At 36.6% G+C, this 14,230-nt stretch overlaps 1 protein-coding gene across 1 annotated transcript in view; it reads right to left on the bottom strand.

Moving 5' to 3' along the window:
* ZYG11A (zyg-11 family member A, cell cycle regulator) overlaps positions 1–14,230 on the bottom strand; it is a 62,652-nt gene that overhangs the window by 14,969 nt on the left and 33,453 nt on the right. Inside the window, 5 exon segments of the mRNA XM_007455050.1 lie at positions 2,030–2,083; positions 2,182–2,281; positions 3,621–3,685; positions 5,935–6,111; positions 8,127–8,267. Of these exon segments, the coding sequence (XP_007455112.1) occupies positions 2,030–2,083; positions 2,182–2,281; positions 3,621–3,685; positions 5,935–6,111; positions 8,127–8,267 (537 nt within the window).

The following is a 14,230-nucleotide window of genomic DNA, read 5'->3' as shown; positions in this document are numbered from 1 at the left end:
GCCATTTTTCTAGGTTCCACATATATGCTTTAATATACGATATTTATTTTTCTATTTCTGACTTACTTCACTCTGTATGACAGTCTCTAGATCCATCCACGTTAAAGCCTGAACTTTTGGTACCACTAACTAAAATGGTTTCTCCAAGAACTACAGGGCTACACTTCCCTCCGTGTTACTTTAAGCACTTGCTCTCCATATCAATATCTCTCTCTACCTCTATCTATTACTGTTAGCATTCCCAGTAACTTCAGTGTTCTTCCACCACATCACCTTGGCAAAACTCCTACCTTAGTTAAACCCTACTTCATGCCCCACCTCCAAAATCTGAATATTGAAAAAGACTGTGCTCGAGTCTCACTCTTAATATCTGCCTCAAAATTTCAAAAGGGCATTCAACCGTACTGGCAATCCTACTATATTTCTCAATGAATTCACTCCAAAGACTACTATTTCATAATTCTCACTCCCCAAACTTTAACTGCCATCTTCTTGTTCCTCTCATTTGATCAATTCATCTAAGTTTTCACTGGGAACCATAGCTATTCTTCCTAACAAAATCTAACAACCTGCTTGCCCTTGCATCGGTGTACTCTGCCTTCCTTTCTGTTCCAACCTAAAGCCAGCATCTGGGGACTTTCCTGGTGGTCCAGTGGCTAAGACTCCACGCTCCCAATGCAGGGGGCCTGGGTTCGATCCCTGGTCAGGGAACTAGATCCTGCATGCACGTCGCAACTAAGAAGTCCACGTGCCACACAAAGATCCAATGTGCCGCAACTAAGACCCTTTGTAGCCAAAATACATAAGTAAATATTTTTTTAAAAACCAATGACAAAAATTTCTCCTTTAAAAAAAAAAGAAAAAATTCAACAATATAAAAATTTTTTAAAAATTATTGTGTACCAAATCATGCCATAAATAAAGCAAAAACAGACTAACAGCCAACTGGGGAAAAATTACATGCATCCTATAAACATAAAGGAATCCTATAAATTAGAAAAAAGCCAGCAACCCTAAAGAAAAACTAAAGACCATGAACAGACAATTCACAGAAATTATAAATGACTCTTCCAAAAAAAAAGGCTCAAGCCTCACCTCAGAATAAGAGAAGTACAAAATAAAACAATGATGTACATTTTTTCATGATCAATGTTAGCATAATCATAATGTAGACACTGATTTATTAAAACTTGTAATACAAATTTATTGGGGGTTGGGAAAGGAGGTAATTTGTAGAGATATATGGGAGAGCCAAATTCTTATTTACCACACCAGCAGAATCACAAGATAACATCTAAAACTGATAAATCTTTTTTTTTCTCTCTCTTTTTTTCTAACTGGAGTTTAGTTGCTTTACAATTTTGTTAGTTTCTGCTGTACAACGAAGTGAATCAGCTATATGTATACATATATCCCCTCCCTCTTGGACCTCCCTCCCACACCGCCCCCCCTCAGCCATCCCACCCAGCTAGGTCATCACAGAGCACCAACCTGACAGCTCCCTGTGCTATACAGCAGGTTCCCACTAGCTATCTATTTTACACATGGTAGTGTATTTATGTCAATCCTAATCTCCCAATTCGTCCCACCCTCCCCATCCCCTCATGTCCACATATCTGTTCTCTATGTCTGCGTCTCTATTCCTGCCCTGGAAATAGGTCCATCTGTACCATTTTTCTAGACCTCATGTCCACATATCTGTTCTATGTCTGCGTCTCTATTCCTGCCCTGGAAATAGGTCCATCTGTACCATTTTTCTAGATTCCACATATATGCTTTAATATACGATATTTGTTTTTCTCTTTCTGACTTACTTCACTCTGTATGACAGACTGAAACCACAATTATAAGCATTTTATTTAGAGATATGGAGAAGAAATAGCTATATGAGTACAGAATAGTTTCTTCTGGGTGGCAGGTCTTACAGATTTTTCATTTTATAAGCTTTTTAAAATGATTTACTTTTTTAAACTATGTTCACAAATTACTTTTACTGAAAAAAAAGTTATAAAAGTGACAATTAACCTACCTTAACTGCCATGAAGAGCTCTTCTTTAAGTTGTGCAGTTTGCTCAGGTGAGAGCTATAAACAAACAAAAAGCCGAAAGTGAAATGTTAGACCTCCATCAAAGCTCCACCAAGACTATGGAGAGGGAAATTTTGCATTTAGCGATCACATACCTGCAGGGCTAGAATAGAGGTTATGCTCACTGCCATTGTTTGCATCTTGGGGTTTTCATGCTTACAGAGCCATCTCATAACAAATTTGGCAGCATCAAACCTAAAAAACAGTATTTTTCTCACAATAAAGTTTGTGAAACTGTACATGAGAAGTGAAGAAATCAGTTAGCCTCCCCAACAAATCTTGTTTAACAAAAATAGTCTTGGACTTGTAAAGCCTCAGCTATGAAAGCAAAGAGCATTTGGCAAAAAGAAGAGAAAATCAGAAGAGGAAAAGGAGAGCATGCAAAAAAGAATGTGAGTGGGAATTGCACAGCAGTCCAGTGGTTAGGACTATGCATTTTCACTGCCAAGAGCCCAGGTTCGATCCCTTGTCAGGAACTAAGATCCCACAAGCCACGAGGCATGGCGAAAAAAAACGTGAGCAAAATGCACAAGATTCAAAGATTGACAGACCTAAAAAAGACTTATTTTTAGCAGTTTCAACTATGATGGGTCTGAAAAAGGAAATAAGTTCCCAAGAGGTAGTAATTTATAATCTGAATTGCAGACAGTGCTAAAATGCCACAGGAAACAAATCACTTAGCTAGACAGAATTCATGGCCCTTTATTCACGGCTTTTACTCAGCTCCAACAGATGACTGCTATACAGGAATGAAGGCTAGTTGAAAAAGAGCTTCCAACTTGTCAAAAGAAAGTGAAAATACAGATTTTTTTTTTTTAATGAAGAAGACCACCTTCCCTACTGTACTTTTAAAAGTCAACTCTCATGTTAAGTACACACTTTAATTAGATTTGAGAATGGCTTAGCCTACAACCTTGCATGCATAAATCATGGGCTTTGTTCATATCAGACTGTGGCTAATTTTCCTGTTGGCAGCAACTATTATTAATGGCAACTATTATTGCTGTTTTGGAACTCATGAATCTGAGAGATTACAATGGCCTCAAGAGGAACCCCTCTGGAGTCTACAATGATGTTTTGTGTTTTTTGTTTTTCTTTTAGAAAAAAGCATTATCAATAAAATAATAACAAAAAGAATGGTTAATATTTAGAACAGTCTGCACTCTTATGCTAGGCACTGTGATAAGTACCTTACAAACATCATATCTAATCCTCATAAGAGACACTATTTTACAAATGAGGAAACTTACGCACAAAGATAATGAACGGGCTAGAACTTGATTCGATGTTTTACTCTCTGGCACCCATGTTCTTACCACCCACTGCCCTAAACTGGAATCACACTTTGGGAGACAACACTTGCAAGTATAGTACTTCCGAACACCTCTGTGCAAAAATCTCAACAGAACATTCTCCCCAAACACTTTATCCCAGCCTTAATCAGACCCTTGCTAGGCTAACAACCAAAAGCCAACAATGCTCAGAGTAACACTGGTCAACACTCCAAAATCAGATAATCCAATTTTATACTTGCCTGTCAAATGGAACATCCACAAGAATCCTGGAATTGGTTAAGGAGAGAAGGCAATTCTTCTGTAACTTAACGGAATAAAGAAAAGTAATTCTGAGCAAATGTATACTCATTCTAAATAAAGGTTCTAATTAAACATTTGGAAGGTGCTACTAATAAGCTTTTCTTATTGAGAGCTCGTTGTGTACCTGGTCCTCTCCAAGTTCTTCATTTAATCTTACTATTAAACTCTGTAACATTCACCTTTGCCTAAAGAACAATCTTTCCCTTTTTTGGCAAAGAGGCAGTCTCCCTTCTCCCTGAACCCTAGAAGGATCTATGTGGAGAGTTGCCTGCCTGTGTGTCAGTCCAAATCAATTACCGGAAGTCTGGCCCATCTACTGAATGATAAATGCCTTTACCAGATCTCATAACTAATTCTGTGATAGAGCTTCTACTTTCTACCTATGATTGGTAGGGAATGAACTATGCCTTTAAAGATAGGAAAGAAAGAGAAAAGGCCTTCTAGGAAAGCTTTAGGAATAGAAAAATATAACACCTCTTTGAAAGGCCATGAGTAGGCCAGTGACATGCACTGCCATGACAGCAGTGTATGAGGCAGGGATAGCAAACCTGAAATGCCAGCAGGAACTAGGCAGTAACATAAACAAGTGAAGAAAGCAGAGTACGAAACAATAGGGCAGTGGTAGGAATTACGGCAAACTGGAGAATTCATACCCTTCTATAGGGGCAGTTGCTACTCAGCTCCAACTGATGACTGCCATGCAGGAATTAAGACTGAATTGAGAAGGATCATCCAACTTTTCAAGAGAAAGTGGAAATACAGATTGTTTTTTTAAACAAGGAAAGACCACCTTCCTTGTTGTATTTTTAATAAATCGATTCCCATTTTAAGTATACACTTCAATTAGATTTGACAAATTTATAAAGATGTGTAATAATACCACCCACCACCACCACAAGCAACATAAAAAATATTTCCATCACCCCAAAGAGTTCCACTGTGCCCCCTTCCACTCAATCCCAACCCTGAAAATTCCAGCCCCAGAAAATTATACTGTCGTTACAGATTAGCCTTTACTAAGATTTCACATAAGTAAAATCATATGGTATCTACTCTTTTGTGTCTGGCTTATTTTGCTCAGCATATAACGTTTTTGAGATTCATCCATGTTGTATATGTATCAGTACTTTATTCCTTTGTGTCACCAAGTAGTATTTCCTTATATGAATACATCACAATTTGTTTATCTACTCACCTGCCGTTGGACATTAAGTTTTCAGTCTGGGGGGGATTATGAGTAAAAATATTATGAGCATTTGTGTATAAGTCGTTATATGGTTATATGATTTCATTTCTCTAGGAGTAAAATGACTATGTAGCATGAAAGAGGACTTTCATGTCTAACTTTCAAAGAAATTACCAGACTGTCAAACTGGTGGTTTTATCATTTTATCTTCTTAACATCAATATATGAGAATTTCAGTTTCTCTACACTCTTGTCAACGCTTGGTATTGTCAGTTTTTTTATTTCAATCAATCTAGGGGCTGTGTAGTGGTATCTAGGTGTGCAGTGGTATCCAAATGTGCATTTAATTTGCATTTCCCTGATGGCTAAAGATACTGAGCATCTTTTCATGTGCTCATTTACCATCTGCCTTTCTTCTTTGGTGAAGTATCTGTTCAAATCTTTTGCCTTCTTAAAAAATTGGTTTGTTTGTCTTGTGTTACAAGGCAAACAGTTCTTCACATTCTGGATAAAAGTCCTCTGTCATATACATAAAATGAACATTTTCCCCAGCCCTGGATTACCTTTTCATTTTTTAATGTCTGTGTGTGTTTGAGCAGAAGCTTCTAACTTTGATGAATTCCAATTTGTTATTTTTCTTTTATGATGTATGCTTTTTGTATCCTAAGAAAACTTTGCCTACTCTGACATCATGTTTTCTTCTAGAAGTTTTATGGTTTTAGCTTTTATATTATTTAGACCTTTAATTTACCTTTTATATTTAGACCTATGATTCAATTCAGTTTAATTTCACACATGATGTTAAGCCTATAGGATGTGCTAAAGTGTTAATAGTAGATGTTTCTAGGTAATTGGTTTCTGATCAATTTAAAATTTTTAAACTCTATTACTTATTTATATTTCTTATTTTTTCTATAACAAACATGAATTCCTTACCTATTTCTCTCTCTCCCTCCCTTCCTCCCTCTTTCTCTCTCTCTCAGGATGAAAAATCAGAACTAAATAAAAAATATTTTTCATATATTTGTCCTCAAGTAAGAAGCAGTCAGATATTCAAACCAAATTACCTGCTGGTAATGGGGGAAATTTTTCAGAGCCCTGAAAAGTAGACAGGTAACCTCTGACAACAGACGAACAGGCATCCCCCTGGCCAGGTCCTGGCGTGTTAAGTTGAGGGCACAAGCACTGGCTGTGAACTGCACTGGCAAATCCAATGGATGATTCCTCATTCCTATAGCCACAAGCTGAAGATGAACTTGTTTTTAGTGGCATGTGACAACATTAGCATTCTTCACACAGTCTTATTTTTGTGTTAGTTGTCAAAAATATTTGCTTATTGGGACAAAAAGTAACAGATTTTCCCCTTCCTCGGCATTTATTTTTTAGGGCACCAGCAATACCTTTCAATCCAAACGTAGCCATTAACTAGCTGTGTGACTTTAGGTAACTCACCTCCTTTCTCTGGACCTCTGTTTCATCATCTGTGACTTCACAGTCATTTACTGAGCCTCAATCCACCCAAGACATTATGATAAGCACTACAGGGGACACAACATCAATCACTTATACCCTACTCCTGAGCATAAAGCCTTATGAAAGAAATAAGGTATGTTAACAAATAACATTGTAAGGGAGGTCAAAACATGAAACAAAAAAAGCACCAAAAAAGAGGTGTAAATAAAGTGCTGCCTAAGGTGGTTATGCAGGGAACAATCATTTCTGGTATGGAAGTCAAAGACTTCATTCAGAGAGCGCATTTAGGCAGGGTCTCAGATGGGATCTGGATAGGAGATGGAGGTAGGGGTGGAATGGAGAGGAATTACTAGGGAAGGGAAATGTGATAAGAAAAAACATAAAGTGGACAAAAAGATGGGATGAGTCCACCAAGAGAAGGGGAAGAAATCTGAATTTGAAATAATGTGAAAAGTGGTAAAACCTAATATTTGGGAGTTCCCTGGTGGCCCAGTGGTTAGGATTTGGTGCTTTCACTGCTGTGACCGGGTTCAATCCCTGGTCGGGGATCTGGGATCCCACAAGCCATGCAACGCAGCCACAAACAACAAAAAAAACCCCTAACATTAGAAAGGCAACTAGAAAAGAGACTGCGTAAGACCTAGAAACAAATGTAAAATGAAGGTGTTATACTAAGCTTAGACCATACCTGCTCTAAAATGCAGGGACAACGTGGTCTGCTTTGTCTATCGAATAGGGATAATCATCCTTACCCACCTCAGAGACCAGTCTGCTGATACACGCATGAACCATGATTTTATGAACTGTTAAGAGACCAGAGCCCCTTACTTTGACACCTACATGAACTCAGACCTGGGATACACTTCTCCTATGGAAAATGTCTTTTTTCTATATCGCTAAACTGCTCTTAGGATTTCTCTGGATTGCCATCATCGACAATATAAACATGTATGAATGAAGTAAAATAAACATGATTTTCAAAATAAAAAATCACACAGTCTTAGATATGAAAAGGACTTTTAGATGAACATCTAATTCAACCTCCTCCTTACAGATGGGAAACAAAGATCCACAGTTTTTTCCTTTATACGGTACCATTTTTAAGTTATGAATAAATCTAATCTCCCATGGTACAGAAATAGTCCTAGTTTTATGGAACTACAAAAAATTACAAATGATAAAAACAAGGTGACTTTAAGACTCTTCATTTTTGTTACATTTAATTTTAAATAATTGCAGTTTTCCTTCCCAAACCACTTAAGACTTCCAATTACATTTAAAATAAATTCATTCTTCCATAAACCAAAGCAAAGTTGGCCCAATTGATACTGGTAATTTTACTTTATTCACAAAATAACTTTAAACGGTAGACTTGGTTACCTTCAATTATTGTTATTTTGTTCCGTTCTTATTGGGGATACTGTTGTTTTCTTTCAGAAAACCATATCTTAGATTTTAAAGAGTAAACAAGTAAAACAATGTTTAGGCAAAGTGAATTCATGTTTAAAGATCAAGTCCTGCTTTAGACAAAATAGTGCAATGCTTCTAGAATCCCCTGCTCAGACCAAATTCAAAAATTTGAATGATTCAAATTGATTCAGATGCTCAAAACAAGAGATGTTCTAGCAGTTTAAGCCTAACACCATTCTCCTCTACCTGTGAGGGCACTTTGCCTCACAATAGAATAAGGCATATAAGTTAACCATATTCATTGTGTCTGATGAACAACTTTAATTGAACCAAACAATAAGTAGTAATAAAAACTACATTTCTGAGGTGCAGTTACCTTTAAAATAGCAGGCATGGCTACTTGTGTTGAAAATGTCTCTGCGAAGAGCCTGTAGAGGGCTTCCTTCATAAAACATGACCTATTCCTGTATCGGCTCAGTGCTTCTGAAATCTGACTCATATTGGCTCCTCCGGCAACCTGGAAAACAAGGATGTTACCAATAGGTCTCACCATTCACCTTCAAGCACAGGCTTTTAGAGCGTGTCCAGTGTTTGAAACAACAGATTTTCACTTAAATGTTTTAAGAGCTTTACAATCTTGATCTCATTCAATCATAATTCTAGTAGGTAAAAGTTCTTCTCAACCTCATTTCTACATGGTGGGTCCAGAGAGGTGATGTACATTGTTAAATGTAACAAACTAGTTAAGTGGTGGGGCCAGATTCAAATACCATCTCCCTACAACTATATTATAGTTGAGACCGCAATTGAATACTAGCTAGCATGGAAATTCTTAAACAACCAATAAATAACCATGAATGCACATCTTCTAAGTACTCATATAGAATGAATTAGACAATAAAAGACAGGGAAAAGACCACGTAAAATAACTAAGATGAAAAAGGAGTTAACCAGTTATATAATTAATTAATTAATATTAATATAATTCTTCCTTGCTACCACTGAAGTAATAATTTCAGAAAGTCTATATATAGACTTTGGGTCTGGAGGATAATGGTATCCTCCTGATCCAAACCATCAAATCAACAAAGAATGTAGATAAAACTAGATATTACGCAGTTTTCAGCATTCCTGGGTGGTGAAGAAAAGAAGAAAATAAAGGGGTAAAATTCAGGATCCTACAAAGTGAAAAGAAGAAAAACAACCTCTTCTCCACTCCACCATGACCAGTAGTCGCATCACCCATTGAAGAAACATCACATCATTAAATCGACAGAAAAGTGCTTTTGAATTAGGAACCCTGTCAATTAAATGCCAATAAATAAAAAGATTCAAACCAATTCCATAAAAAGCTACTGTAAAAAAATTTTTAAAAAGCAAATCTACACATTTCAGCTGAGAAAAATTCTTCCCATAAACCAACAACAAATCAGAAGAAAATTGTAACACAGCACTTTAAACTGAATTAAATCTTCTTAAGCAGCATGTTAGGATGTGAAAAAATACCTTCAACAGAAAGATGAAACAAGGGATGATTAAACTCAGGGAAAAGACAAAATCATATCAAACAAATAAGTTACAAAGTACCCAAGGAAGAGTAGAGTTGAATAAATATTTAGTAAGGAGAAGAAATGCAAGAAATAAAGAGAATGAAATTTTAAGAAAGAAGAAGTAAAAAGGAATCTAAGATTGAGTGCTTATATAGAAAAAAATAAAGAAGATCCAACACACATATACTTGCAGTTCCTGGGGAAGAAATGAACTAATATTTAAAACTACTACCAAGAAAAACTTTCCAGAAATAAAAAAAAGACCTAAATCAATACACTGAAATAATCCACCAGCTACCTGGGAAAACTGACCCAGATCAAGTCTGAGACATAGCACAATATAAGGATTAAATTTAAAGATAAAGAAAAAATCTTCAGGGTCTTCACATAAAAAGATCAAACAAATTAGAGAATTAGATTGTCATCAGACTTAACAAGCAACACACAAAGCAATATAACAGTGGACAAGCATTTTTAAGAAATAAGGGGAAAAAAAAGGTAAACAAAGGCGTTTATATCCATGCTTGCAACTTCTAGAGAAAGTCTGGACAGTAAATTGTGGTTTAATTCCATAAATTTCAGCTCTTACCACAATAACAGCTGTCCATGCCCCAACCCACCCCCCAGCCACCAGCACATGCTCCTAGAGCTCCCTTGCACTTAGCTTGTGAGAGCCCATGTGGGGAAAATGGACCCTGCCCTCCAAATATCAGGGATCCGTGCTCTGATCACTGCTTGCTGCTTCTGATAACAGGTACAAAGAGGTGAGCAGCCACTGTTGTTGCACTCCCACCCCACCAACTGTTCAAAGCCCCTCTCCCACAGCTAAAGTGACTTCCAGGGGATTTAAAGGGCTGCCCCTTGTTTTCTTTTTCCCCTTTTAGGAGACATTAATGACTATGACATTCAAAACAACTGCATATACAAAGGAAATTCCAAAGTGACTGCACATGCTCAGGAAAAGGCTCAAAAGAGACCTAAAAAGACCTTAAAGTTTATACTGCAGGCTGATCCTCAACACAGACCCAAAATAAAAAACAATAACAAAAGCATCAAACCCCAGGAAAGGAAAAAAACCTGATTTCCAGAGTTGCCATATTATTAGTTTCAAATGTCCAGTTTTCAACAACAAAAACAAATCATAAAGCATATTAAAAAATAGGAAAGCATAGTCCATTCAAAAGGAAAAAGAAGAAAAATCAAAGGACACAGTCCCTGGGGCTTCCCTGGTGGCGCAGTGGTTAAGAATCCACCTGCCAATGCAGGGGACACTGGTTCGATCCCTGGTCCGGGAAGATCCCACATGCTGTGGAGCAAATAAGTCCATGTGCCACAACTACTGAGCCTGCGCTCTAGAGCCCACGAGCCACAACTACTGAGCCCACATGCTACAACTACTGAAGCCCACAAGCCTAGAGCCTGTGCTCCACAACAAGAAGCCACCACAATGAGAAGCACGCACACTGCAACAAAGAATAGCTCCCACTCGCCGCAACTAGAGAAAGCCCGCACACAGCAACAAAGACCCAATGCAGCAAAAAATAAAATAAAATTTAATTAATTAAAAAAAAAGACACTGTCCCTGTAAAAGAACTGACAGCAGCTCTACTCAAGCAAGACTTCAAAACAACTACCTTAAAGATATTCAAAGAACTAAAGGAAAATGTAGATAAAGTCAAGAAAAAGAACGAAAGAGAAAACTCAACAGAGGTAAAAAACCTACAAGGAATCAAAAGAATTCTGGAGCTGAAAAGTACAATAACTGAAATAAAAATTCCCTAGAGGGATTCAAGGCAAATGAATCAACAAACTTGCAGATAGGACAATGGAAATTGTGTTAGAGGAACAGCAATCAAAAAGACTGAAAACAAGGGAACAGAGCCTAAGGAACCTGTGGGATACCATTAAGCAGATCAACATACACACTGCAGGAGTCTTAGAGGAAGAGAGTTAAAGTAGCAGAGAATATTTGGAAAAATATGGCTGCAAACTTCCCAAATTTGATGAAAGACATGAATATAAACATCCAAGAAACTCAAGGAACTCCAAGCAAGATGAACTCAAGAAGACTCACAGTAAGACACATTATAATCAAACTTTCAAAGGCCAAAGACAAAGAATCTTAGAAGCAGCAAGAGAGAAGCAAATCATCACATACGAAGGATCCTCAATAAGATTTTCTGCAGATTTCTCATCAGAAACTTTAGAAGCCAGAAGACAGTAGGCTGGTATGTTCAAAGTGTTAAAAGAAAAAAATTGTCAACCAAGAATCCTATACCCAGTAAAAATGTGCTTCAAAAGTGAGGATGAAGCCAAGACATTTCCATATAAAGAAAAGCTGAGGAAATTCATTACTACTAAACTTGCCCAATGAAAAATGCTCAAGGAAGTCCTGCAGGGTGAAATGAAGGAACACCAGACAGTAACAAGAAGCCATATGAAGAAATAAAATCTCAATAAAGGTAAATACATGGGCAATTACAAAAGCTAGAGATATTTTTTAAATGGTCTGTAACTACACTTTTTTGTTTTTTACATGATTTAAGAAACTAATATGTCTTTTAAAAAACAATTATTAATCTAAAAGCTAGTGTTATTATAACTTTGGTTTATAACTCCAAATTTTGTTTTCTACATAACTTAAGAGATGACTACATTAAAAAGAATTATTATTCTGTGCTTTGGGGCAGACAATGTATAATGATGTAATTTGGGAACATCATCAATTAAAAGGGGTGGGGACAGAGATGTAAAGGAACAGAGTTCTTGTATTTAATTGAAATTAACCTGGTAGAAATTCAAATTAGAGTGTTTTAACTTTAGTATGTTAAATATAACCCCCATGGTAACCACAAAGAAAACAGCTATGGAATATACAAAAAAGGAAATGCCAGAGATGTTTAAACCATCAAAAAAAAGAAAAAAAAAGTCAGTTGAACAAAGAAAACAGTATGTAGGAAATGAGGGACAAAAAAGCTATAAAGCATATAGAAACCAAAGAGCAAAATGACCAAAGTCACTCCTAATCAGTAATTACTTCAAATATAAATGGATCAAACAAACTAAACCCAAAGCTGGCAGAAGGGTAGAAATAATAATTATTAAAGCAACAAAACAGAGAATAGAAAAATAGTAAGAAAACTGATGAAGCCAAAAGTTGGTTCTTTGAACAGATCAATAAAATTGACAAATGAATGGACTAGGAAAAAAACAGAGACTAAGAAAAAAAGAAAGGACTCAAAATACTAAAACCTGAAATGAAAATGAGGACAGAAACATTCAATTCAACAGAAAAAAAAAACAGAATTATGAGTATTATGAACAATTACACCCCAATAAACTGAATAATCCAGATGAAATGGGCAAATTTCTAGATACACAAGACCTAACAAGATTAAATCATGAAGCACAGAAAACTTAAATAGGAAATTGGATCAATAATCAAAAATTTCCCAACAAAGAAAAGCCCTAGTCTGATGGGTTCACTAGTAAATTCTACCAAGTACCTAAGGAAGAATAATGCCAATCCTTTTCAAAGTTTAACAACTGGAGGGACTTCCCTGGTGGTCCAGTGGGTAAGGCTCCATGCTCCCAATGCAGAGGGCCCAGGTTCGACCCTGGTCAGGGAACTAGATCCCACATGCATGCTGCAACTAAGAGTTCACATGCCACAACTAAGAAGTCCTCATGTCACAACTAAGAGTCCACATGCCGCAACTAAACATGCCACAAAGAAGATCTCACGTGCCGCAACTAAGACCTGACACAGCCAAAATAAATAAATAAATATGTATTAAACAAACAAACAACTGGAGCGGGAACACTTCCTAACTCATTCTATGAGGCCAGCATTACCCTGATATCAAAGCCAAAGATGTTACAAGAAAAGGAAACTAGAGATTAATACTTGTTATGAACAGAGATTCAAAAATCGTCAGCAATACACAGCCAAACTAAATTCAGCAGCATAATAAAAGAATTATAAATCATGACCAAGTGGGATGTATTCCTGGAATGCAAGGATGGTTTAACATACCATGGTATATTAAAAATCAATGTAATATACCACATTAACAGAATGAAGGGGAAAAAACCACATGATCATCTTATTTAATGCAGAAAAAGCACTTGACAAAACTCAACACCCTTTCATGGCAAAAACATTCAACAAACTGGGAATAGAAGGAAAGGAAGTTACCTCAACTTAATAAAAGCCATATATAAAAAACCTACAGTGAACATCATACTCAATGGTGAGAGACTGAAATCTTTTAAGACCAGGAACAAGATAGGGATGCCCACTTACACAACTTCTACTGAACACAGTACTGGAAGTTTTAGGCAGAGCAATTAGGCAAAAAATAAATAAATAAATAAATAAATAAATAAAACGCATTCGAATTGAAAAGGAAGAAGTAAAATAATCTATTTGCAGACTGTATGATCTTATATGTAGAAAACCCTGAAGATTCCAACAAAAAACAAAAAAAAACCCTATCTGTTAGAGCTAATAAATGAATCCAGCAAAGTTGCAGGATACACACAAAAATCACTTGCACTTCTATACAATAGTAATGAACAATCTGAAAAGGAAATTATGAAAATAATTCTATTTACAATAATACAATAAAGTACTTCAGAAGTACCAAGGAAATGAAAGACTTGTATAATTGAAAACTACAAAACACTGCTGAGAGAAATTAAAGAAGACATAAATAATGGAAACACATCCCATGATCATGGATTAGAAGACTTAAGATGTACTACCGGGTTTCCCTGGTGGCACAGTGGTTAAGAATCCGCTTGCCAATGCAGGGGACATGGGTTCGAGCCCTGGTCCAGGAAGATCCCACATGCCGCAGAGCAACTAAGCCCATGTGCCACAACTACTGAGCCTGCACTCTAGAGCCCATGCTCCGCAACAAGAGAA

The sequence above is a fragment of the Lipotes vexillifer genome, unplaced genomic scaffold, assembly GCF_000442215.2.
Source record: "Lipotes vexillifer unplaced genomic scaffold, Lipotes_vexillifer_v1.1 scaffold844, whole genome shotgun sequence".
NCBI lineage: Eukaryota > Metazoa > Chordata > Mammalia > Artiodactyla > Lipotidae > Lipotes > Lipotes vexillifer.
This window is presented reverse-complemented; position numbering and strand designations above follow the sequence as displayed.